This window comes from Diabrotica virgifera, chromosome 6 (assembly GCF_917563875.1).
Source record: "Diabrotica virgifera virgifera chromosome 6, PGI_DIABVI_V3a".
In the NCBI taxonomy this organism is placed as follows: Eukaryota; Metazoa; Arthropoda; class Insecta; order Coleoptera; family Chrysomelidae; genus Diabrotica; species Diabrotica virgifera.
Window position 1 is genome coordinate 104,976,947 of NC_065448.1, and position 24,881 is coordinate 105,001,827.

General features: G+C 32.2%; 1 protein-coding gene across 2 annotated transcripts in view; it reads left to right on the plus strand.

Annotated features, from left to right (window-relative positions):
• The window catches only part of LOC114330435 (leukocyte tyrosine kinase receptor), a 366,482-nt gene that overhangs the window by 106,649 nt on the left and 234,952 nt on the right, over positions 1–24,881 (plus strand). For both annotated transcript variants that reach the window (XM_050652706.1, XM_050652707.1), the window contains exons 2-3: positions 2,159–2,478; positions 12,203–12,372. In XM_050652706.1, the coding sequence (XP_050508663.1) occupies positions 2,240–2,478; positions 12,203–12,372 (409 nt within the window). In that variant the 5' untranslated portion in view covers positions 2,159–2,239. The remainder of the gene's footprint in view (positions 1–2,158; positions 2,479–12,202; positions 12,373–24,881) is intronic.

Here is a 24,881-nt window from a genome sequence, read left to right on the forward strand (position 1 = left end):
AATTACCTATAACTCACTTTCAGTTAACACTGAAAGGTTTTTCTAGTAAGGAATTTATTTGATTTTTTATTAGCCTCAATTTTGACAATAATAACTTTTTTGTAAAAACTTATAGTTTTTGAGTTATTTATGAAAAATCGGTTAAAAACATGCATTTTTCTCACGAAAAATTAAAATCTTTGGTCTTTAATAACTCAAAAAGTTTTGATTTATTTTAATAACTTTATATAACAAATTTTGCTTATAATTTGTCGCTCTATCGAATTGTGGGGTTATTTTTTATAAAATAATTTTCACCCCCGAGGAGGGGTGGCATCCACCCCCAGGGTAAAAGCGCAAGTTGGCACCATGTCACCTTTGTTCCTTGAGATATCCTCTAACCACTCACCAAATTTCGTGCAAATCGATGGAGGTTCAACGAAATCGGAGGTAATAGCTCATATTCACCTTCAGTGACTGCACTATTTGTAAATTTGATAGGACTACGGAGTGATAATGATAATGTTATTTCAATAATTCTCCTTATTCAAAATAAAGACCTTGCTTAAGCTATCTTTATCAGAATCTCTGGAACTAATTAAATTGAAAAATACAGATACAGTATGTCTGCGTAACTTGGAACCAACCATATGGGAAACTTTTTTAATATCAATTTTACGAAAAAAGTTATTCTTCATAAAGTGCTCTGCATAGTCTAAAACCTAAGATGCAATCATCAGGTATCAAATTTTATCAATAATATACGAGGTATGTCCAAAAATATGAATTTCGCTCAAGAGCAAAGTGCATTTATATTTCAGAATACCGAAAATTGTTATAAAGAAAAGTTGTTTGTAATTAAAATAGTTATATGTTATAATATGCATTTACACTCTTCAAATTGAAAAAAAAAACTTTTGAAAATTTTCCTCAAATTACGGATACCCAGCATCATTTTTATTTAAGATAACTCCGTTATTATTAATTTTGCGAACAAAAGTTATTCTTTATAAAAATGTCTACATAGTCAAAAAACTAAGATGCAATCATAAGATATCAAGTTTTTTCAATTCTATACGAGGTTTGTCAAAAATATGAATTTCGCTCAAAAGTAAAATACCTTTATAGTTCACTATATTTCAAATAGAAGGATGCCATTGCATATTGAAACATAATTTTTAATTCTGAACAACTTTTTATAATAACAAATTTTAATATTGTGAAAAATAAAGGTACTTTACTCTTCAGCGAAATTCATATTTTTTGACATACCTCGTATAAAATTGACAAAATTTAATATCTTATAATTTTATCTCGGTTATTAGACTATGCAAAACTTTTTATAAAGAATAACTTTTTTTCGTAAAATTAATAATAACGGAGCTACCATAAATAAAAATGATGTTGGATGTCCGTGATATAAGGAAAGTTTTCAAAATTTTTTTTTTCAATTAGAAGAGTGCAAATGCAGATTATAACATAATTTTTAACAACTTTTCTTCAATTTTCGATAAGTGCCTTTATATTGAAATATAAAGGCACTTTACTCTTGAACGAAATTCATATTTTTTTACATACCTCGTATACCGTTGATAAAATTTGATATCTGATGATTGTTTCTTAGGTTTTGGACTATGCAGAGCACTTTATAAAGAATAACTTTTTTTCGTAAAATTGATATTCAAAAAGTTTCCCATATGGTTCCAAGTTACGCAGACACGCTGTATAATTCTGAATCACCAACTTGAGACAAAGACCTCTCCTCTCCTCAACTTATTTGGTTGAAAACTATCAAGTGTAGACGCATAGTAAAAATACATCACTTGAGAAAGGCACTCTGTCGAAACAGCTGTAGTGATGATAAATTGTAATACATTTTGTGGAAATGCTGAAAACAAAAGTTCTCAATGTTTTATTGTTGTAAAATTTAAACTCAACAAATTAGTTTCTCAAAATTTATTCCTAGTAACTCAAAATTTACTGCTAGTTGCATTGCTACTGTAGTTCTATATATAAAATTTAATATAACCAAAAAGATTTATACTGCACTATTTTTAAACGGTAGTAACGGTATTACACCCTTTTAAAAGAAATCATTGCAGCACATAAATCACTTTGACATGAGCAGGCGCGTCTTACAAATGTTCTGTTTCAAACCACCATATGCTTTTTGTTTCAGATAGTAGCAGTCCAAAGACGAAAATGTCGAATCCGTTCGCCTTTACGATACAAGACTTCCCAAATTAAAATCGCAGTCAAAATGGAAATTGTGAAAAGGTTTTTACCCTTTACGCTGCTATTTATACTTCAGCATCGAGGATTGCTGTGCCAACACAAAGCCGAAAAAACAAGAACAGAGAATGACGACGTTTACCAAATTAATCGCACATATAATTTAGATATATCCAAAGAGTTGCGTCCATTTAGCAATATTGAAGACGACGAAATAAGAGACATCTTTAATCCAGATTATTATAATCCAAGAATAAGGTATTTTAGGTAAGTGTTCTTGTAAATTCTTCTACAACTTCATATTTTATCTCTTTTACCTCTAAAAATAGTTTTAATTAAATGTGCCGAGAAAAACATTTTATCGTGAAGTCAATAATTGAGAATCTAAAGTCGGTAAAATACAAATTTAAAGTTAGAGATAACTTATACGGTGACCATATCTTTTTAAAGAAAAAAAAGTACAAAAAACAAAAATGTATTAAAAACACAAAATGTATCTTGTTATTGGACAATAGTATATTGTGCAACAAGTGCAGAAAGGTACTAATTTCTCACGAGTTTGAAAAGTTGCGGTACGAGCGCAAGCGAGTGCCGCAATTCAAACGAGTGAGAAATTACCTTTCTGCACGTGTTTCACACTATACTTTTTCTACAAGCACAGTTTTTCCTAAAAATAAAAATCACAATTTCCAAACGACGATTAATTATAATAGGTACCTATGTGATAAATTTTAAACTGTATTTAATTAATACCTACTAATCAATTTAAATTCCTTATACCTAAATAAATTGCACAGAAATCAGTTAAAAAATTAATGCACTGCCTTAATTTGTTTAAATTTAAACAATTATTACACATTATTGACATTATATTTTATGCAGTCACGGATTTACACAAAACCTACTTCATTCGACGTCTCTTGCACAGGTTGCTAAATCCTTATTGGTTATTTGATAATTATAAAATGTTTAATAAGAATAAAATTGTAAAATAAAACAGTTGTAACATCCATAATTTAGTTTCTATGCTATAGTTAAATATAATAATTGTCTTATAGGTTATATATTTGTCTAAAATTTAACCACGGATGTAAACAGAATATAACGTTACTCAGAATGTGGTAGTCCACGGATGTAAACGGAATATAACGTTACTCAGAATGAGGTAGTCAACTGTGCAGAAAAGAACTTTGCGGCACAGAAACGTCACTTTGCGGCACAGAAACGTCACTTTTCTGCACACTAATGTCAAATATCTTATACTGTGAGAAAATATCAAGTTTGCTAACATAAAACCGTGCAGAAAAGTGCACTTTGAATAGTGGTTGTAGAAAAAATAACTTTTTGGTATTAAAAATAAATAAACTATGTAGCTAAACATAAAAAATTATATCAATTAAACTAAACATAACACATTACATTAACTTTGAAAAAGTCACAAGCCTGTAATTAAGAGTTTTTAGATGAGGGACCTGGAATAGCCTCATCTTCTTCCGGTTTTTTGCATCATTCATATTTTTCTCAACTTAAAATTAATTTAAGAAGGTCCGGCTTTGACTGAAGTAAATGAAACATTTCATACAAGTCTCATCAAAATTTGCGTATACCAGCATCGCTGCCTTGAGAGAGGAAATGGACATTTGTGACTTTTCCGACGTCCAATAATAATTATTTATTACAGAATTTAATTGCTCGATAGCCGCACTAGTACCCGGAAGACAAAAAATAAATTCGCATAGTATTTGTAAGTTTTTCAGTTTGAATTGATCTACACACTTAAAAACTTTAAGCCATCGATCCTGACTATTTTTTTCTTCTCTGTTCCACTCAGCAATTTTTTCACTTGTAGCCACGTCTTTCAAAATTCCCAGTTCGTCAAAGAGTTGATCTTCGTTTAACATGGTTGCCTTGATATACAATTTAAAAGCTTCGAGAGAATAACAAACATCGTTCCATGTTATTTCACTTCTAATGCGAGCAGAAGTCGATCGAGGTTCAACAAGTACGAGAGTGTAGACGGCCACCTTGTGTAACTTTGCCTCACTTCGTTCTACTTCCATTCTCTGTCGGTCTGGTCAAAGGGATCTTTGTCGGTATCGCACCGCTCTTTGTCGGTATCGCACTTCCTCGCGAAGTAGAACGAGTGTGTAGAGAGGGTACTTCGGACTTCGGTCAACTTTGGCGAAGTAACTTCGCCGAGAGTGTGGAGCCCGCTTTATTTAGATCTATGCTTTTGAATAGTTTAGATTCATGAAAATTTGTACTCCAGTTTTCTAGGTAGGTTACACATTTTGTGTAAAAATGTTTCACTTGTGCAGTGAAGTTTTGTGTACGACCACCGCACCATAAGCCTGATGTCTCACACACTTAAAATGTTTTTAAGGATCATTCATAACGCATTTACCAAAAACTTGATCTTGATATTGAAGAAACCCACTTTGGATTTACACTACTAATCCAGAGATGCTTGAATGTGAACCAGGATATGTACGTCTGTTTCATAGATTACAACAAGGCTTTCGATAAAGTCCGCCACAAAGAGCTAATGGACGTCCTCAAAGCAAAACAATTACAATACAATGACCTTTGAATTATAACAAATCTATATTATAAACAGCAGGCACACATAAGCATTAACGATCACACATCAGAAGAGTTCGAAATTAAAAGAGGAGTGCGACAGGGGTGTGTATTGTCACTACTACTATTAAATGCATACTCTGAAGAAATTATGAAAAAAGTTCGTGAGGGAGAAACAGCAGGAATAAAGGTACCTAAATGGAACACCAAGTAACAGCATTAGGCATGCGGACGACACTATCATAATAGCGGACAACCTCCAAGACCTCCAAAAGCTAGTGAACAAGATAGTTGAGTATGGAGAACAATATGGATTATCAGTAAACATCAAGAAAACTAAATTTATGAGGAGATCAAAAACCCAAAATATTGATAAAAGCCTGACAATTAAAGGTAAAACTTTAGAACAAGTTGAAAACTACAACTCTCTTGGCACAATAATTAATCACACAAACGATTACTCCAAAGAAATCAAAGTTCGAATAGAGAAGGCAAGAACCAACTTCAATAAAATGAGAAAGGAAGTTTGTGCAACAGAACTGAAATAATTAAGACTTGAGAGTTAGGCTGGCAAGGTGTTATATTTTCTCGACTCTGCTTTACGGGATAGAAGCATGGTCAATTAACGCGTCGACTACTAAAAAGTTGGAAGCATTTGAACTGTGGGTGAAGGTACCTGAAGATAGAATGGACCGAGCCTGTAACAAACAACGAAGTCATGAGAAGAGTCAACAAAAAAATGGAAATATTGGAAACCATCAAGACACAAAAGCTGCAATACCTGGGACAGTATACAAAGAAATTTGTTTAAAAGTAGTAAAAGATAAAAATATTCATTTTTTAGAAAAAATAAGTACATTCGAGTGTCCTTAGAAAGGTTTTAAAGTACATTAGGACAATATTTAAAAATAAGTACTGTCCTACTTAAATGAGTACATATGGTCACCGTAAACAGAGACCAAGGCATTTAGCACTAAAAACACCGGAATAAATCGATTTTTAAATACAGCACCTAGAGACGTTGTTCTGAAGCTATTTCCTTGTGGCATTTTTATAATTACGTATTTTTTATGGGAAATAAGCCACAATTTTACTAAAAAATGAATTTATTAACGTTTCGAAGCCCAAATCGGGTTTCTTTGTCAAAATACAAAATACTATTAAAATAAAACAAACATGTTGTTGCTAAGTAAAAAAATTCTTCTAATAATTTATTTAATCTGACTCATTTATATTGGCAATTCAGACGTATATTATACATTTTAAAGTAGAAGACTTTAAAATGATATCGCCAATATTTATGAGTTGCGTTCCTGGGACGACTTTACTAAAAGATAGTTCATTCGATTACATGAAATCAATCCCAACTCAAGAATATCCGTCGCAAAAAAAATCGTAGCGTGTGATCTGTCTTTAAAAAGACAACCAAATGCAACGATGACAGTAAAATTCTCGCGTTAGAGATTCCATAGTAAATCACGAGGGAAAACCAATAACAATCCTACCAGCAGATAAAGGAAATGCAACTGTAATAATGGATAAAATACAATATGAGGACAAAATTACAGATCTAATTACAAATGGACCTTATACCAAATTAACGAAGGATCCAACGAAGACACTGGAAAACAAAATTTATAAAACTTTATTCAAATTTAAAAATGATCTAACGTACTATCAAAGAAAATTAATGACACCTCATTACAGTAAGACACCACATTTTTATGGAGTACCGAAAATTCATAAAGCGAATATTCCACTTAGACCCATTTGTAGTACCATCAATTCTCCTTGTAGTGAGCTCTCAAAATTTTTATTAAATATTATAAAACCATTTGCAAATAATAATGACACATTTATAAAAAATACACAACATTTTTTAAACAAATTAACAAATATTGAATTTAATCCAAATAATGTTTTAGTAAGTTTTGACATAAACAGTTTATTTACAAATGTGCCATTAGATAAAACTTTAAACATAATTAAAACGAAGTTAGAAAATGATAATACATTGACAACTAGGACAAAACTAAATGTATCAGCTATAATGGAGTTATTGACATTATGTACTAATAATACCTATTTTCAACTAAATAATGAATTCTATAAACAAAATTTTGGTCTAGCAATGGACTCTCCTTTATCTCCATTATTGGCTAATATATTTATGGAGGATTTCGAACCTAATATCATTTCTAAACAAAATTTAAAACTCACAGTATGATGGAGATATGTAGATGATGTGTTTTCAATATGGCCTCATAGATCAGAATTGTTGGATACATTCCTGAATATTATAAACGATCAAGAAGAGACAATAAAATTTATAATAGAAAAGGAATACAATAACACTTTGCCTTTCCTCGATGTTTTAGTCTTAAAAAAAAAGGATACTGGATATGAGACTCAAGTGTATAGAAAACCAACACACACCAACAGATATCTCACTTACAAATCAAATCACAACATCAACGTTAAAAAGGGAATCATTAAATCCTTATATGATAGAGCCAAAATTACTTGTTCTAACGAAAATTCATTTTTAGAAGAAAAACAATTGTTAACATCTGTTTCAACAGATATCTCACTTACAAATCAAATCACAACATCAACGTTAAAAAGGGAATCATTAAATCCTTATATGATAGAGCCAAAATTACTTGTTCTAACGAAAATTCATTTTTAGAAGAAAAACAATTGTTAACATCTGTTTTATTAAAAAATGATTATCCTTTATCGTTTATAAATAAGGAATTGACAAGATTAGATCGAATGGAACAGAACAACTTAGAACGGGATCCTACAACATTCACAAGAAATAATACGAGGAAAATAACAATACCATATATAAAAGGACTATCCGAGAAACTTAAAACGATAGGAAATAAATTCAACATTTCAACAACATTCAAAACAACAAACACATTGAGATCTATTCTATCTAAAACTAAACCTAACAATGAACAAGAAATAACAAAGAATTGCATTTATAGAATACCTTGTGAATGCGAACAATTTTATTTAGGTGAAACATCAAGACCATTAAACGTTAGAATAAGTGAACATCAGTCTTATATTAAAAACAGAGAATTTGATAGATCTCAGATATGTCAACACGCATGGGATAATGAACATAGAGTTCAGTGGAGAGATTCAAGTATAGTCCTGAAAGAATCAGATAGTAAAAAGAGAAAAATCAAAGAAGCGGCTCTAATTATGCTAAATGAAACCAATTGTGTCGCAAATTCCTCGGTAGAATGCAGTAGGATGTGGTTACCCATACTGAAAGAGGAAGTCAATAGAAAGAAAATACCACGATTAGTAAGTCAATAACATATCGAGTTATAAATTTTATATTTTAGTATTACTTATTGTATATCTATGTAATATTAATATTATTTATAATTTAAACATATTAAAGTCAGAATTTGGTATTAGTTTTTTGAAGGTATATTAAATGTAAGACCAAATACTTACGATGTCGGGATAGTATCACGAGGTTTTTTCCTGGTTTTCCCTCGTGATTTACTATGGAATCTCTAACGCGAGAATTTTACTGTCATCGTTGCATTTGGTTGTCTTTTTAAAGACAGATCACATGCTATGATTTTTTTTGCGACGGATATTCTTGAGTTAGGATTGATTTCATGTAATCGAATGAACTATCTTGCGTCCCAGGAACGCAACTCATAAATATTGGCGATATCATTTTAAAGTCTTCTACTTTAAAATGTATAATATACGTCTGAATTGCCAATATAAATGAGTCAGAATAAATAAATTATTAGAAGAATTTTTTTACTTAGCAACAACATGTTTGTTTTATTTTAATAGTATTTTGTATTTTGACAACGAAACCCGATTTGGGCTTCGAAACGTTAATAAATTCATTTTTTAGTAAAATTGTGGCTTATTTTCCATAAAAAATACGTAAGCACCTAGAGACCTTGCAACTTTTTGTGTTGTGTTCAGGATGTTGTCATGAAAAAAGTCTACAATAGAAAAATAGATGGAAATGCATAATTGCATTTTAAAGTGCATCAAATGCATCCAAAAATGCATAAGCATGTCAAAATAAGCATAATAATAAGCATAATATTTTAATATAAACACGACTATCTCGTCAGAACAAACCCGCGGATCACCTGGTGTCCAGGGTCACTGTTAAGGCACGTCATCTGGAAGTTCGAAAGTTATCAGCACTAAAATTATGAAAACAGATTACTTGGAGGTTTTTGGAGTCGGTGAACACTAATGCGTTATCAGAAACGACTCCCGGAGCACCTTGTGCCCAGTGTCACTACTAGGGCACGTCTTTTTGTGGAGTTTATAGGGATTTCGGCATTAAATTGATGCAAACAGATTACCTGAGGGAGTTTTTGGGGTGCTGAAAACGAATATGCCATCAGATCGACACACGGAGCACCTGGTGTCTAGAGTCACGTCATTTTTCGAGTGGTTTCGGTGCTAAATTGATAAAAGAGGACTACACGGGAATTTTTGGAATTGCTAAACACGAATACGCCATCAGAACTGACACCCGGAGCACCTGGTGCCCACGGTCACTGCTAAGGAACGTCACTGAATGCATGCAAATAGATTACTAGCCGTTTTTTGGGTCGCTGAATACGAATGCAACATAATAACTTACCCTCGGACAACCTCGTGTCCAAGGTCACTGCTAAGGCATGTTATCTCTGGAGTTTGGACCGTTTTTGGGCACCAGGTGCACCGGGGCTCGGTTCTGATCTCGTATTTTTCGGGGTCGCATGCACCAAACTTTAGAAACCTCTACAGGGTGTTTCATTGGTAAAGTAACATGCGTTAACTGTAGAAAGAGGACACTTGAGCGGTCTCAAAAATATCATACTTAATGGGTCTTACTTCATTAATAACAAAGATACTGGGTGTTTTATCTATTTTGCCATTTTCTTATTTGGTTCATAACTTTTTAACCACACTGTATATTTATTTTATATTTGGCACGGAAATATTATTTAAGGTGTACAATCAACTATTTTATTTAAAATTGTAAAAAATCCAGGTCCAGATTAAAAAATTTTTCAGAAAAATTTTACAGAAAAATTTTCCGACCCAAAAACAACACCCTGTACATTAAATTTTTTTAAAATGGATTTTGTATTTGAAACTAGGATGAAAACCTAAATTTAATGGTATACTTTGAATTTTCGGCAAAATGATTTTTCTGGTAAAATTTTGAATTTGAATTCTGAAATTATGCGAATTGCGAGAGCTTGGAGTAGAAAAAAATTGAAATAAGACTTAAAACTTGTTAACCACACTGTATATTTATTTTATATTTAATACAGAATATTATTTAAGGTGCCCAATCAATTAATTTATTGACAATTATAAAAAGTCCAGGGCCGGATTAAAAAATATTGGAAAAAGTTCCATGGATTTTGCACTTTAAAAACGGACGAAAAACTAAATTTAGTGGTATACTTTGAATGTTCGGCAAAATGATTGTTGAAATTTTGAATTTGAATTCTGAAATTATGTGAATTGCGAGAGCTCGAAGTAAAAAATTAAACTGTGACTTAATTTTAATTAATACCATTATTTAATCTAAATTGGTTAAATGTTACCATTTTAGTGTTTTTTTTTTATTATGGCGACAAATAATTCATAACAAATATTCACCTTTAATTAATGAATAAATAATAAAAGAGTCCAAAAAAAATACATACCTAACTTTAACAACGACCTATCTTACAAATTAAAAAAAAACAAAAATTTTTACAAAAAAATAACTTATCAAAACTATAGAATTGTTCAAAATGGCCACCACCTTGTCGAAGACAAAGTCTTGCTCTTTTTGTTATTTGTCTGACCCTGACTGACCTAACCAAATATCGTCAGGGTTATTCTTCATTTATTGGAAGGCGTCTCGAATCCGTTCAAGAAGTTCTTCCCTACTATTTATTTCCTCGTTATAAACTTTGGATTTTAGATATCCAAAAGTTATTTTTCAGCAATCTTTTTATGTTTTTTTAATGTTTAAGATAGTTCGTTGATTAAAGTTATGTATGTTTTGTGGACTCTGTATTATTTATTTATTTATTAAAGGTGAATAGTTGTTATGAATTATTTGTCGCCATAATAAAAAAAATTACAAAAGGTTAACAATTTACATTCAATATTGGTATTATTTAAAATTAAGTCACAGTTTAATTTTTTTACTTCGAGCTATCGCAATTCACATAATTTCAGAATTCAAATTCAAAATTTTGCCCGAAAAATCATTTTGCCGAAAATTCAAAGTATACCACTAAATTTAGTTTTTCATCCTCTTTTCAAATGCAGAAACCATTTTAGAATATTTTAATGCACAGTGTGTTTTTTTGGATCGGAACATTTTTCCAATATTTTTTAATCCGGCCCTGGATTTTTTTATAATTCTAAATAAATTAAATGATTGGACACCTTGAAGAATATTCAGTGATAAATATAAAATAAAAATAAACTATGGTTAGAAAGTTGTAAGTCGTATTTCAATTTTTTTCTACTTCGAGTTTTTGCAATTACATAATTTCATAATTTAAATTCAAAATTTGACCAGAAAAACCATTTTGCCGAAAATTCAAAGTATACCTCTAAATTTAGTTTTTCATCCTCTTTTCAAATGCAAAATCTATTTTAAAAAAATTTAATGTACAGGGTGTTGTTTTTGGGTCGGAATATTTTTCCAATATATTTTAATCCGGACCTGGATTTTTTACAATTTTAAATAAATTAATTGCTTATACAGCTTAAATAATATTGGCGTACCAAATGTAAAATAAATATACAGTGTGGTTAAAAAGTTATGAACCAAATAAGAAAATGGCAAAATAGATAAAACACCCAGTATCTTTGTTATTAATGAAGTAAGACCCATTAAGTATGGTATTTTTGAGACCGCCTAAGTGTCCTCTTTCTACAGTTAACGTATGTTACTTTCCCAATAAAACACCCTGTATATTTACGAAACGCCCCCTCCCGAAAATTTTCCGAAATGGAAAAATAGTCCGACTCGACATGAACAACTGAAAAAAAAAATTCTCATGAGGGAAGTAATATGGTTTTTAAGTGTGGGCCAAAGACCTGTTAATTACGTGCAGCGAAATCGAAACCTAGAAGTCAAAAACGATTTATACTATACTCTTATGCATAAAAAATTACATAAGCTATCGAAGTATAGGCCTAATATAAGTATGCTGGACTACTAACACATAGATCAATAGGAAGAGATTATAAATATTAGCACGGTGTTAGTTAATACCCAATTAAGAGTTGTATGTATTTTTTAAATCTCATTGAAAACAATTTAGAAAATGGATACTTATGCCTAATTTTGATTCTAAAATTTGAATAAACAAATACTCATTTTTATACTTTATTCTAGAACTAAAAGGGGTAATCCGACCGATAGTTTAGCAACAATTAGGAAAAAATTAAATGATGGAAAAAGAAAAGAAGAAATGATGGCCGCTGATGCTGATGCTCGAATGGAACCGAATGATACGGATTCGGCGAAAAAGGCAGAAGCTCATTCCGATTATGGACATAAACAAAGTAAGTAGATTTTTACATATTTACTTTTTTATGTACAAAAACTGGCTATGTATACTAAATTTACAATCAAGTAGTAAATGCAGTAGAAATAAACAAACCAAGACACGTTAAATGCTACTAGGAGCACTCCCGAATCATAATTTACAATGTATATACAGGGTGTTTGGTAAAGGATGGGCCATAGCTTCACCTTACATTCCTGAGCTTAAAATAGGTCGATTTAAGCTAACTGACCTTAGTACAAAAGTTGATAATAACCGAAATACAGGGTGTCAAAGTTAAACTTTTATTTTATTTATTTTTGAATATATCCTGACAGGCATGGGACAAAAACACGAAATTTGGTAAGTGGTGCTGGTATTGTACAATCTACTAAATTATGTCAAACAAACGTTTCTGGCTACTACCAGAGGCGTACGACGGGGGAACATGAATTGTTGACCCTTCCCAAATTCTACGCCACTGGCGGAATTGTTATTTTAGTGCAATTTGTTGATTGCACTAATTTTTTCTATGTAAAAAACATACTCTTCATTCGTAACGATAAAGCCATTAGTTTTCCAGATATTTGAAGCTAAAAACGAAGGAGCATAATACATTAATCAAAATAAGTGTGCATTTTCATTTTTAACTTCAAATATAATAGCCATAATTTGTTAATGTGGTTTGAAAAAATTAAAAAGAAAAAAAATATAATATATAAAAAACACATAGTCAAATAATAATAACAAAAAAATAAAAATAATAAAATGAAACAAAAATAAAAAAGAAGAGAAAAATAAAAAAATATATATAAAAAGTGTTTAGCACAAACTATGTAAAAATATATATTAAAAAAAACACAGTAAAATAATAAAAAACAACAAAATAAAAAAGCAACACAATGTACCTATGTATCTAAAAATAATATTATTGTATGTACTTATATTATGAAATAAGAAATTTATGACGAAAATATGACATAATATGAATCTGCAATCAATCACAAACAAGTCTGGGTAATTGGCTCTGCCAAAGCCATTTTTCAAAAAAAAAAAACTTCAAATATCTCAAAAACTAATGACTTTATCGTTACAAATGAAGGGTATATTATTTGCATAGAAAGTATTGGAGATATTAAAAATTATGCTAAAATAGCAGTTTCATCAGTGGCGTAGAATTTGGGAAGGGTCAACCATTCACTTTCCCCTGTCGTACTCCTCTGGTAGTAGCCAGAAACGATTATTTAACATAATTTAGTAGGGTGTACAGTGCCTACACTTTCTGCCAAGTATCACACGGATATGTCAAATTATTTTAAAGTATTCTTTTTTTTTTAAATAATTTATTCTTTATTTAAAACTTTAAGAACTATGTGTGCCCGGTACTATTATAAAACTATTTGACATATCCTTATGGTACTTGGCAGAAAGTGTAGGTACTCTCCACTTTACTAAATTATGTTAAATAATCGTTTGTGGTTAATACCAGAGGCGTAGGACAGGGGAAATTGAATGGTTGCAATACTTTCTATTCAAATAATATACTCTTTATTCGTAACGATAAAGTCATTGGTTTTCGATATATTTGAAGTTAAAAATGAAAAGGCACACTTATTTTGATTAATTTATTATGCTCCTTCGTTTTTAGCTTCAAATATCTCGAAAACAAATGGCTTTATCGTTACAAATGAAGACTATGTTTTTAACATAGAAAGTATTGGAGAATCAAAAAATTGCACTATAATAGCAATTCCGCCAGTAGCGTAGAATTTGGGAAGGGTCAACCATTCACGTTCTCCCGTCGTACGCCTCTGGTAGTAGACAGAAACGTTTGTTTAACATAATTTAGTAGATTGTACAATACCAGCATCACTTACCAAATTTCGTGTTGTTATCCCATGCCTGTCAGAAAATATTCAAAAATAAATAAAATAAAAGTTTAACTTTGACACCCTGTATTTATATTATTATCAACTTTTTTACTAAGGTAAGTTAGCTTAAATCGACCTATTTTAACCTCAGAAATCTAAGGTTAAGCTGTGGCCCATTCTTTACCAAACACCCTGTACATTGTAAATCCCAAATTATGATTTCCAAAGTTTATACATACATTGTAAATTATAATTCGGGAGTGCTCCTAGCAGCATTTAACGTGTCTTGGCTTGTTTATTTCCACTGCATCTTGATTGTAAATTTAGTATAGTATGGTAGGTACCTATAATTAGACTCAAACCCTGACATCCAAAATAAAAGTTATCTTCAACAGCAAATTGTTCTACATATATGGTCCACATACAGTTCAGTAAAAAGTTACACTATTTCGAGCGTCGGATTGGGGAGAGCGGGGGGAGAAGTCGGTAAATTAATAGTTGTTTTGCGTTTTTCGCAGATATTTCGAAAACTATGCGATTTAGCTTGTCTACGTCACATTTAAAACAAGAAAGCTCTTATGCATAATTTTTCTTAAAACAAGGATTCCGGAGTTACGGAGGATGTAAAAGTGGTGGTTTTCCATAGTATTTTTTTATTTTTTTAGCAAATTATACTTAGATATTATTACTGAGGAAACTATTTTTTTTGTAAATAAAATTTGCTATTTCAGTGGCCGGTGATATGTTAGTAATAAAGTCCTTGAAGGAACGTCAACTTCACCACCTTCTCAAGGGGCACTACTTTTTAAGGGAAAAGGGGCTTCCATAGGCTTAAGCCATATAAACCTCTGGTATGGAGAAACCCACTCTGAACTTTCTATGAACAATGCCGCATGAATATCTTTCCAACACTAAACTCAACCAAATTAATTTTAAATACCCAAAATATTTCTTACATGATAATAGTGATTATAGTGCATTAGTGCAATGAGTTTTAAGTAATTTGAGTTTTAATTTCTTTTCTGATGGTGCGTGGACAGTCAACAAAACTAGTAGATCTGTGTCATCACTAGTGATGTTGATTATAGTTACTTTCGAGTATTCGTTACAAATCGTTAGGTACTTTTGTATAAAGTAATAATTTACAGTATTCGTTACTTTGATTACTTTTGTTACTTATGTATTTGAGTACCGGTAATCATATCGAAAATCGTATTTCTCAGTAGGTAGGTATTTTGTATAAAGCAATCATTTACAGTATTCGTTACTTTGATTACTATGATTACTTTGTATTTGAGTACCGGTAATCATATCGAGAATCGTATTTCTCAGTAGGTAGGTATTTTGTATAGGTATTCCGATATAACAACGACCTTCACCGATCTGTTTAAGGGATAAAAATGATTTTATTACTATGATTACTTTTGTATTTGAGTACCGGTAATCATATCGAGAATCGTATTTCTCAGTAGGTAGGTCTGTATAGGTATTCCGATATAACAACGACCTTCACCAATCTGTTTAAGAGATAAAAATGATTTGATTACTATGATTACTTTTGTATTTGAGTACCTACCCGTAATCATATCGAGAATCTTCTTCTAACCTAGTTCTCAGTAGGTAGGTATTTTGTATAGGTATTTTCCTATATAATAACGAGCTTCACGAAGTACGAAGTAATCAGAGTAATCAAAGTAGATACAATAGTCGTTACTCGCTCTGATACGATTGGTACGAAGTAATCAGAGTAATCAAAGTAATCAAAGTTGATACAATAGTCGTTACTCGCTCTAATACGATTGGTATGAAGTGACTAAGTAATCAGAGTAATCAAAGTAATCAAAGTAATCAAAGTAGATACAATGGTCGTTACTCGCTCTAATACGATTGGTATAAAGTAACGAAGTAATCAGAGTAATCAAAGTAGATACAATAGTCGTTACTCGCTCTGATACGATTGGTACGAAGTAGTCAGAGTAACCAAAGTAATCAAAGTAGATACAATAGTCGTTATTCGCTCTAATACGATTGGTATGAAGTAACGAAGTAATCAGAGTAATCAAAGTAGATACATTAGTCTTTACTCGCTCTGATACGATTGGTACGAAGTAATCAGAGTAATCAAAGTAGATACAATAGTCGTTACTCACTCTGATACGATTGGTACGAAGTAACGAAGTAATCAGAGTAATCAAAATAACGATTTGCCTCTCTGTATAGTAATCGTTACTTTCGGTATTCGTAAGTAACGAGTACATTGTAACGAATAGTTACCTTTTCAACATCACTAGTCATCACCAATAACACAAGATTCAACGTCTTTCTTGGATTCACCAATAGCTGTTAAAGCTATTAATAATTCAGCGTCACTCGATGCTTGATGAACTGTTCCACCACATATATTTGCAAGTGCACGGTAAGAAGTGAAATAGGGCCCATCTGGGTCTGTCTTTCAATGATATGCCCGCTATTGATCTTACTACTTTTATTTCGATATTGTTGATTTATTGTTTCGTCTTTCTTGTATCGGTCCTTGTCTCCGCTGCATATGTTAGGATAGGTCTTACTGTTGTCTTGTATACGTTTATTTTGCTTTTCGTGGTCAGTTATTTGTTTCTCCATATGGTTTCTCGGAGGCAACCACTTACTCTTGCTGCTTTTGTTGCTTGTGTTGTGGTCTATGTTCTTATATTTCTGTCACTAGGGATTTCTACTCCCAAGTAATTAAATTTCATTACTTGTTCTACAATTTTGCCGTCTATTTCTAATTTGCATCTACGCGGCTCTTTACTTATCACTATACATTTAGTTTTTTCTACTGATATTCTTATATTAAGTTTGTTTGCTGTGATATTGAAAGTGTGGAGCTGCCTTTGTAGATCATCCTCGTTATCAGCAATTGATAACAAACATTGAACAACAAACAACTCCAAATAGCAACACACATCATCCGTTCCAAGGCAAGAACTAGGGCTGGGGGAACATTAACTGGGAAATAATGGGACTATCAAAAAGTTGAAAGAAGAAATAAAGGGTATGTGGACCTAGATTCAGGCAACAGGCTCTATTATAAAAGCAAGGCAGACTATACATACGACGGAATGGGTTTCTTAACCTCCCGATGACCAATTTTTTTTTCTTACACGGATGACAAACGGGGGTCAAGAATGACCCCTTGTCAAAAATGAAATTTGGCAAAAAAATGTAGTTGTTTTATATAAAATAATGTATTCATAATTTGAATGTTGGTATCAGGTATATCAATAGTAAAACACACTTTTAATTACAATTGAACAAAAACAGGAAACATCATTTTGACCTTAAAACTAAAGAAATTTGAAAATATACACTAATTTACGTCGTCACAGGTATAACAAACATTTTTTTGTTAAATATTGGAATGTTCCTTGCAGACAAAATGTTTGCATTTATCACGTTTTGATGTGAATTTTTCTGTTGGACTGCAAATATTAAATCGGCCATGTATTCTGGGAAGTTCAGTTGGCTCTGCACTCTGCATCTTCAGAATATTCTGAAATTTTTTTATTACCATATCTATGGCATTTTAAATGTATTTGTGAAAACATTGACGCGGTCAGGATTGTAAAAAGAGTGTAACTAGTTCAAGGGTCAAATCTTGAAGAAAGAGCCTCTTTGGAAAAGACTTTCCTTTTTCGTAGTCTTCATAAATATCTATACATATCTGTACAGGTCAAATGCATTTATACCACCTATTACTCGCAAAATTACTCGGAATTCCACATAATCCACGGTATTTACTTAATATTCAATTGGAACATGGAAGGCCAAGGGAGGTCGTCCTTGACCACAAATTCAAAAAATATTTTTTATTCGGGAAATATAGAGAATTTTTTTAATACAAAATATGAGGGTATCTGGAATGATATTAAAGTCAAAATATTTTTGTTTTAAATTTTTTTAGTTAAAAATTGAAAATGTTTCTGAATTTATTAAAGAAAAACATAGGTACATTGAGGTCAAAATTGACTCCCGTTTGACTCCCTGTGGAATATTCTAGCTTATATAAAATATTGAAATTAAAACTAAACTGTAGCCTTAGGCCTTCTTAACATTTTGCTTTTTAATTCATTTGCTAATGCTGGATAATAAAGAAGTTACTACTAGCATGTTAACAACTACCCATGTTATTCATCAATACAGGGTGCTTCTAAATAAGTGCGACAACCTTTAACGGGTAATTCTGCATGAAAAAATAATGACCATTTGCTTTATAAACATATGTCCACAAATGCTTCGTTTCCAGTATACGGGATATTCAATTTACAAACTGACGATTTATTTATTACTCTAAAACCGGTTAAGATATGCAAATGAAATTTGGTAGGTTTTAAGAGGTAGCTATTGCGCATTTTTTGACATACAACTAAGAATTTTATATTCACCATTGGCGTGCATACGGGATGTATTTAAATGTTTATACCCGTATGTACGCCAATGGTGTAACTACCTCTCAAAAACTTACCAAATTTGATTTGCATATTTCAACCAGTTTTAGAGCAATCAATAAATCGTCAGTTTGTAAGAAAAAAATTCAACATCCCGTATCTCAGAAACGAAGCATTTGTGGACATAATATGTTTATAAGCAAACGGTCATTATTTTTTCATGCAGAATTACCCGTTAAAGGTTGTCGCACTTATTTAGAAACACCCTGTATTGATGAATAACATGGGTAGTTGTTAACATGCTAGTAGTAACTTTTTTATTATCCAGCATTAGCAAATGAATTAAAAAGCAAAATGTTAAGAAAGCCTAAGGCTACAGTTTAGTTTTAATTTCAATATTTTATATAAGCTAGAATATTCCACAGGGTGTTCCAAACTTTGAGGAAAAAACACACTATCATGGTTACACCCGGTATACAATGACACTTACCTGTTTAGCAATAATATGATTACATCAATATTCTTGAAGAACAAAGCTATAATATACTAAAAAATCACTTAAATCGGACAACAGGTTTAGGAAATACGAGACATGAAAAATGTCCCATTTTTAAGATGATGCGTTAATTTTGATGCTTAGTGTATAAACAATACATAAGTATGTAAGTAAATCAGTATAAATTAATATCATTTGGGATGCTAATAATTATTAATAATTTAATTTCGAGCGTAACTTGCTTAGTTTTGACGCTAGAAACTAAAAAAAGTATAGCTTTTTAAAATACTTTAAAAAGTATGATCAGTTTTCCCCGAAGAGTGCTTCATTTTGTGGTTATTTCACGTTGAAATATTCGATTTGGACTTTGACCTATGAATAAGAACCTACTTTTCATTAGCTACAACTCTGCTTATACTTACTGGGTCTACAGACTTCATACATACACCATTTTTTTTTTCACTTTTTATAAGCTACATATATATTTTGCTAAGGATATTTTTTCGATATAAAATACTTAATTATAGTTTTATTTACGAAAAACCGTCTAAAAACATAGTTTTTTGTTGAAAATTAACATATTCACTCGCAAATAACTCGAAAAGTATTGACTTAGTAAAAAAACTCTATAGCTTAAAAGAATAGTTTAAGTTATCCATTTCCGGACTTATTTTGAACATATCTTTTTTCACCCCCGAGAAGGGGTGGTACTCACCCCAGGCCAAAAGCACACATCGGTACAATATCACTTTTTTCACATGTTAGCTGTATCTACCAATACACGAGCGGGACACCCTCAAAAAGCGCTTAGTTTTCGAGATACTGACCACGGAGGGGTGAATGGCTAATTTTATTTATAATTTATATTTTCGAGGGTGCTGAAAACGAAAATGAGGTTTATTTACACTATTCAATTACACTACTCAATTCTACATCAAAACTATTGACAAAAATTCCATCCCAAAAAATATATAAGAAAGCCGGTGTATCGGAAGAACAACAGGGTTTTCGACCAAACAGATCCACAATAGACGCTATTTTCATAATGCGACAATTAGTTGAGAAATCAATAGAATTCGACAAGCCCATGTTCACATGCTTTGTAGATCTGAAACAAGCATTCGACAGAGTACGATTAAAGGACGTGCTCACTATCCTTGAAAAGAAAAACATAGGTCAGAGGTATAGAAACATAATCAAAGAGCTCAATAGATCCAACAAAACACGAATTAAAACCACGCACGGGCTCACGGAAGAAATCAAAATCAATGCAGGCATCAGACAAGGGGACAGCCTCAGTCCATGCCTATTTAATTTAATAATGGATGAAGTTATAGGTAGTGTTAACATAATGAATCAGGGATACAAAATGGGTAACCGAACCATGAGAATACTTTGCTACGCAGATGATTCAATCTTAATAGCAGAAAACGAAGATGATTTACGACGCCTACTACAAAAATTCAAAATAACCGCCGAAAAGTATAACCTGACACTATCCAAAGAGAAAACCCAATCGATGGTAATATCCAGGAACCCAATTAGATGTAAATTAGTAGTGGACGACCATATAATCGAACAGGTAATGGATTGTAGATACTTAGGTGTGGAAATATCTAGCGACAGGCATCTGTGAGCAGGCAACGAAAGCAGCGAGAATATCTGGTTTCCTGAGGGATATAATCTGGCGGAATAAATATATGAGCACCGAAAGCAAAGTCCGCATTTATAAGACATGTGTTAGACCCGTACTGACATACGCAGCTGAGATAAGGGCCGATACAACAAAGATCAAACAAATAATAAGAACCACAGAGATGAAAACCCTAAGATCCATAAGAGGTATCACACTCAGAGATAGAATACGAAACGAAGACACATTGAGAGAGCTAGGCGTTCAAGACGTAGTGAGATGGACAAGAGCACGACGACGCATGTGGAGAGACCACGTAGATCGGATGGACCCTGAACGTATGGCGCATTGGGCGAAAACACAGAAGCCCAACACCAAGCGACCCATAGGAAGACGCAAAAAACGATGGTACGAGAGTTGGAGCTCCGGATCGCAGCAAAGACTGTAACAGAAGAAGAAGACATAGTCCTATTACAAGAAGAAGAAGAAGACGAAGAAGAAGAAGAAAAAGAAGAAGAAGGTTTATTTTGAATTTAATGTTGGTGAACATTGTCAAAATCGCAATTTTACCCCAAAAATAAAAAAAATAAAATCACGTTTTTTGCGTTTACCTCGCTACAACTCTGTTCCATTTTAATATTTTTTTCTGAAATTTTTGCAGTATATAGCTCTAACATTTCTGAAGACAACGGTACCTGTTTCAAGCTTTTATTCTTATCTTGATAAAGGTTATGAATTTTTAAAAGGAAAAGGTGCGGATTTGTGCATTGCAAAGTTTAATCGCAAAAGTTGTGTGACGAAAAGTTGTGTTGAAATCTTTTTTGCGTTTAACTGGCTACAACTCTGGTTTATTTTAATATTTTTTTCTAAGGTTTGTACACTATATGCTGCTTACTTTTTTAAAGACAACTGTATCTGTTTTAAGATTTTAGTCTTATTCTAGTAAAAGCTATGAATTTTTTAAAGTACGAGGTGCAGATTTGTGAATTGCAAAGTTTAATCGCAAAAGTTGAGTGGCAAAATTTAAAATATATCTTACGAATCACTTTTATGTTAAAACATAGAGCACAAAGAAGTTTTCTGGAAAGTTTTAGTTAAAAATGTTTAATATAAAAAAAATTCCGCAACTTTTAATATAGACCTTATAAATCCCGAAAATAACGCTTATTTTTCGAGATACTGGCCATGGGCAGTGAATGGCTAATTTTGGTCCTATTTATGTTTTCGATGGTGCTGAAAACGAAAGTGAGGTTTATTTTGAATTTTTTTTGACATCCATTTTATTGCAATCTATTTTATAAAAAATAATAAACAATACATATAAGTGTTAAGAGTGTGACACAGTCAGTATTCACCCAGTGGTGAATACCTAAAAGAGTAAAACAATGATTGAATTAGTAGAGTTATTAATAAATTAATTGAATTAATTTAAATAGTACACTAGTAATAAGTGGGAATGATTAGTTAGTGTTGAGGTCAAGAGTGTCTGTTCTTTTTAGTCTTCTGTTCTGTAGGGGTGTCAGGAGATTGGTGACCAATATGTTTGGGTGAACCTGTAGTCTATTGTGGTACTTGGAGCACAGAGAAACAATTTCTTCTTTGACGGTTTGGACTTGGAGATCCCTATGTATATGATCGTTGGAAATGTACCAAGGAGCTTGGCACAGTTGCATTAGAACTTTTGATTGAAAGCGCTGTATCTTGAGTAAATTTGTTTCACTGGCAGTTCCACAGATTTGGATGCCATACGTCCAGATGGGCTTCAGTACACTTTTGTAGATCAGAAGTTTATTGTCAAGACTTAGGCGTAATTTTTGATTCATGAACCAGTACATCTTTCTATAAACGAGTCCCAGTTGCAGTCGTTTGTTCCCAATTTGTAAATTCCCAAGTATTTGACGTCACTTTTTATTGGCAGTGGTGTGTTGTTAAAGGTTACAGCTGGATTGATCCCCTTCCTTAGTGTAAACGTAATGTGTGTTGACTTGGAGCTATTAACTTTGACTCTCCACAGTTTAAACCATATTTCAAGTCTATTTAAGTGACTTTGTAGTATCTGTGAAGCTAGGGTCGGATTTTCGTGGCAAGCCATTAGGACAGTGTCATCAGCATATGTTGCAATTGTTGTACGATCTGAAGTTGGTATATCTGCTGTGAACAGGAGGTACAGTGGGGGTCCAAGGACACTTCCTTGGGGTACGCCAGAGTGGATGGGATGTAGTGTAGTGAGGGCTTCCCCTAGTTTTATCTGATACGATCTGCCGGTGAGGTATGATTGTAGGAGCATGCAGATTGGATGAGGCAATTGTCTTTTAAGTTTTGATATTAGACCTTTATGCCATACCTTGTCGAAGGCTTGGGAGACATCCAGGAAGGCTGCTGTACAATATTTCTTGTTCTCAAGTGCATCTCTTGCGGTTCTGACTACCCTATGGACCTGTTCGATTGTGCCATGTTGTTGTCGAAATCCGAATTGGTAATGAGGTATTAGGTTTTTTTCTGTAATGGCAGTGTCTATTCTTTTCAGGAGAAGCCTCTCAAATACTTTGGAGGGTAAAGGTAGAAGGCTAATAGGACGATAGGATGAAGGTTGGGTTGTGTCTTTGTTGGGTTTATGAATTAGAATGATTTGTGCTACCTTCCATTGGGGGGGGGGGGGAAGTAGCACAATCTTAGGACAGCATTGTATATGTACATTAGTAGCTTTATTGCTTCTTCAGGTAGTTCTTTGAGAATTAGTCCTGTTATCAGGTCGTATCCAGGTGCTTTTTTTGTATTTAGGTTTTTGATTACTTCTTCAATTTCGGTAATTTTAACTTTTCTGGTGGGAAGACACATCTGGTAGGGTTCATCTGCTATATCTGTAATAAATTTCTCTTCGTTCTCTGGAACCTCTCTTTTGTGCGATTGGAAAACTGACTGAAGATGCTCAGCGAAGGTGTTAGCCCTCTCTTCGTCACTTCGAGACCAGGTGCCATCATTTTTTCTTATCGGTGCTATAGTTTGTGATTGTGTTTTGAGTTTTTTAGACAATTTCCATAACGAGTAGTTATTTTTTTCAGAGCTAGAGCGGGAATTTTATGTGAAGAAACCTAGTCTAAATCGCAATTTTAACCTAAAAATGAAAAAAAAAGTGAAGTCACGAATTTTTACGTTGAACTCGCTACAACTCTGTTCCATTTTAATATTTTTTTCTAAAATTTCTACAGCATATATTTCTCACCTTTGTGAAGACTATGAAAGCAACTGTATAGTCTTTCAGTCTTTTCTTCACAAAAGTTATGACTTTTTAATAATCAAGGGTGCAGATTCGTGAATTGCAAAGTTAAATCGCAATAATTAAGTGACAAAATTTAAAATTAATCTATTTGATTACGTTTATGTTAAACCGTATAGTTTAAAGAAGTTTTTTGGGGAGTTTTAGGTCTAGATGTGTTATAAAAAAAATGGTGCAACTTTTAATTTTAAGAAAAACGTGGTTTATTTTTTTTATTTTTAGGGCAAAATTGCGATTTTGACAATGTTCTCCCACCTAAAATTCAAAATAAACTTGATTTTCGTTTTCAGCACCATCAAAAACGTAAAGTAAGACCAAAATTAGTCATTCCCCACCAATGATCAGTATCTCGAAAAATTAGCGTTATTTTGGGTATTTATAACGTAGATGTTAAAAGTTGCACGATTTGTTTTCTATAAAACATTTTGATCCAAAACTTTCCAGAAAACTTCTTTGTACTCTATGTTTTAACATAAAAGTGATTAATAAGATAAATTTGAAACTTTGCCACTTAACTTTTGCGATTAAACTTTGCTATTCACGAATCTGCACCTTGTACTTTAAAAGATTCATAACTTTTACAAGAATAAGACTAAAAGCTTAAAGTAGAAACCATTGTTTTCAAAAAAGTGAGCGATATATAGTGTACAAACTTTAGAAAAAAAAATTAAAACGGACCAGAGTTGTAGCGAGCTAAACGCAAAAAACGTGATTTCATTTTTTTCTATTTTTAGGGTACAATTGCAATTTTGACAATATTCCCCCACCTAAAATTTAAAATAAATTTCATTTTCGTTTTCACCACGGTCAAAAATATAATCTAA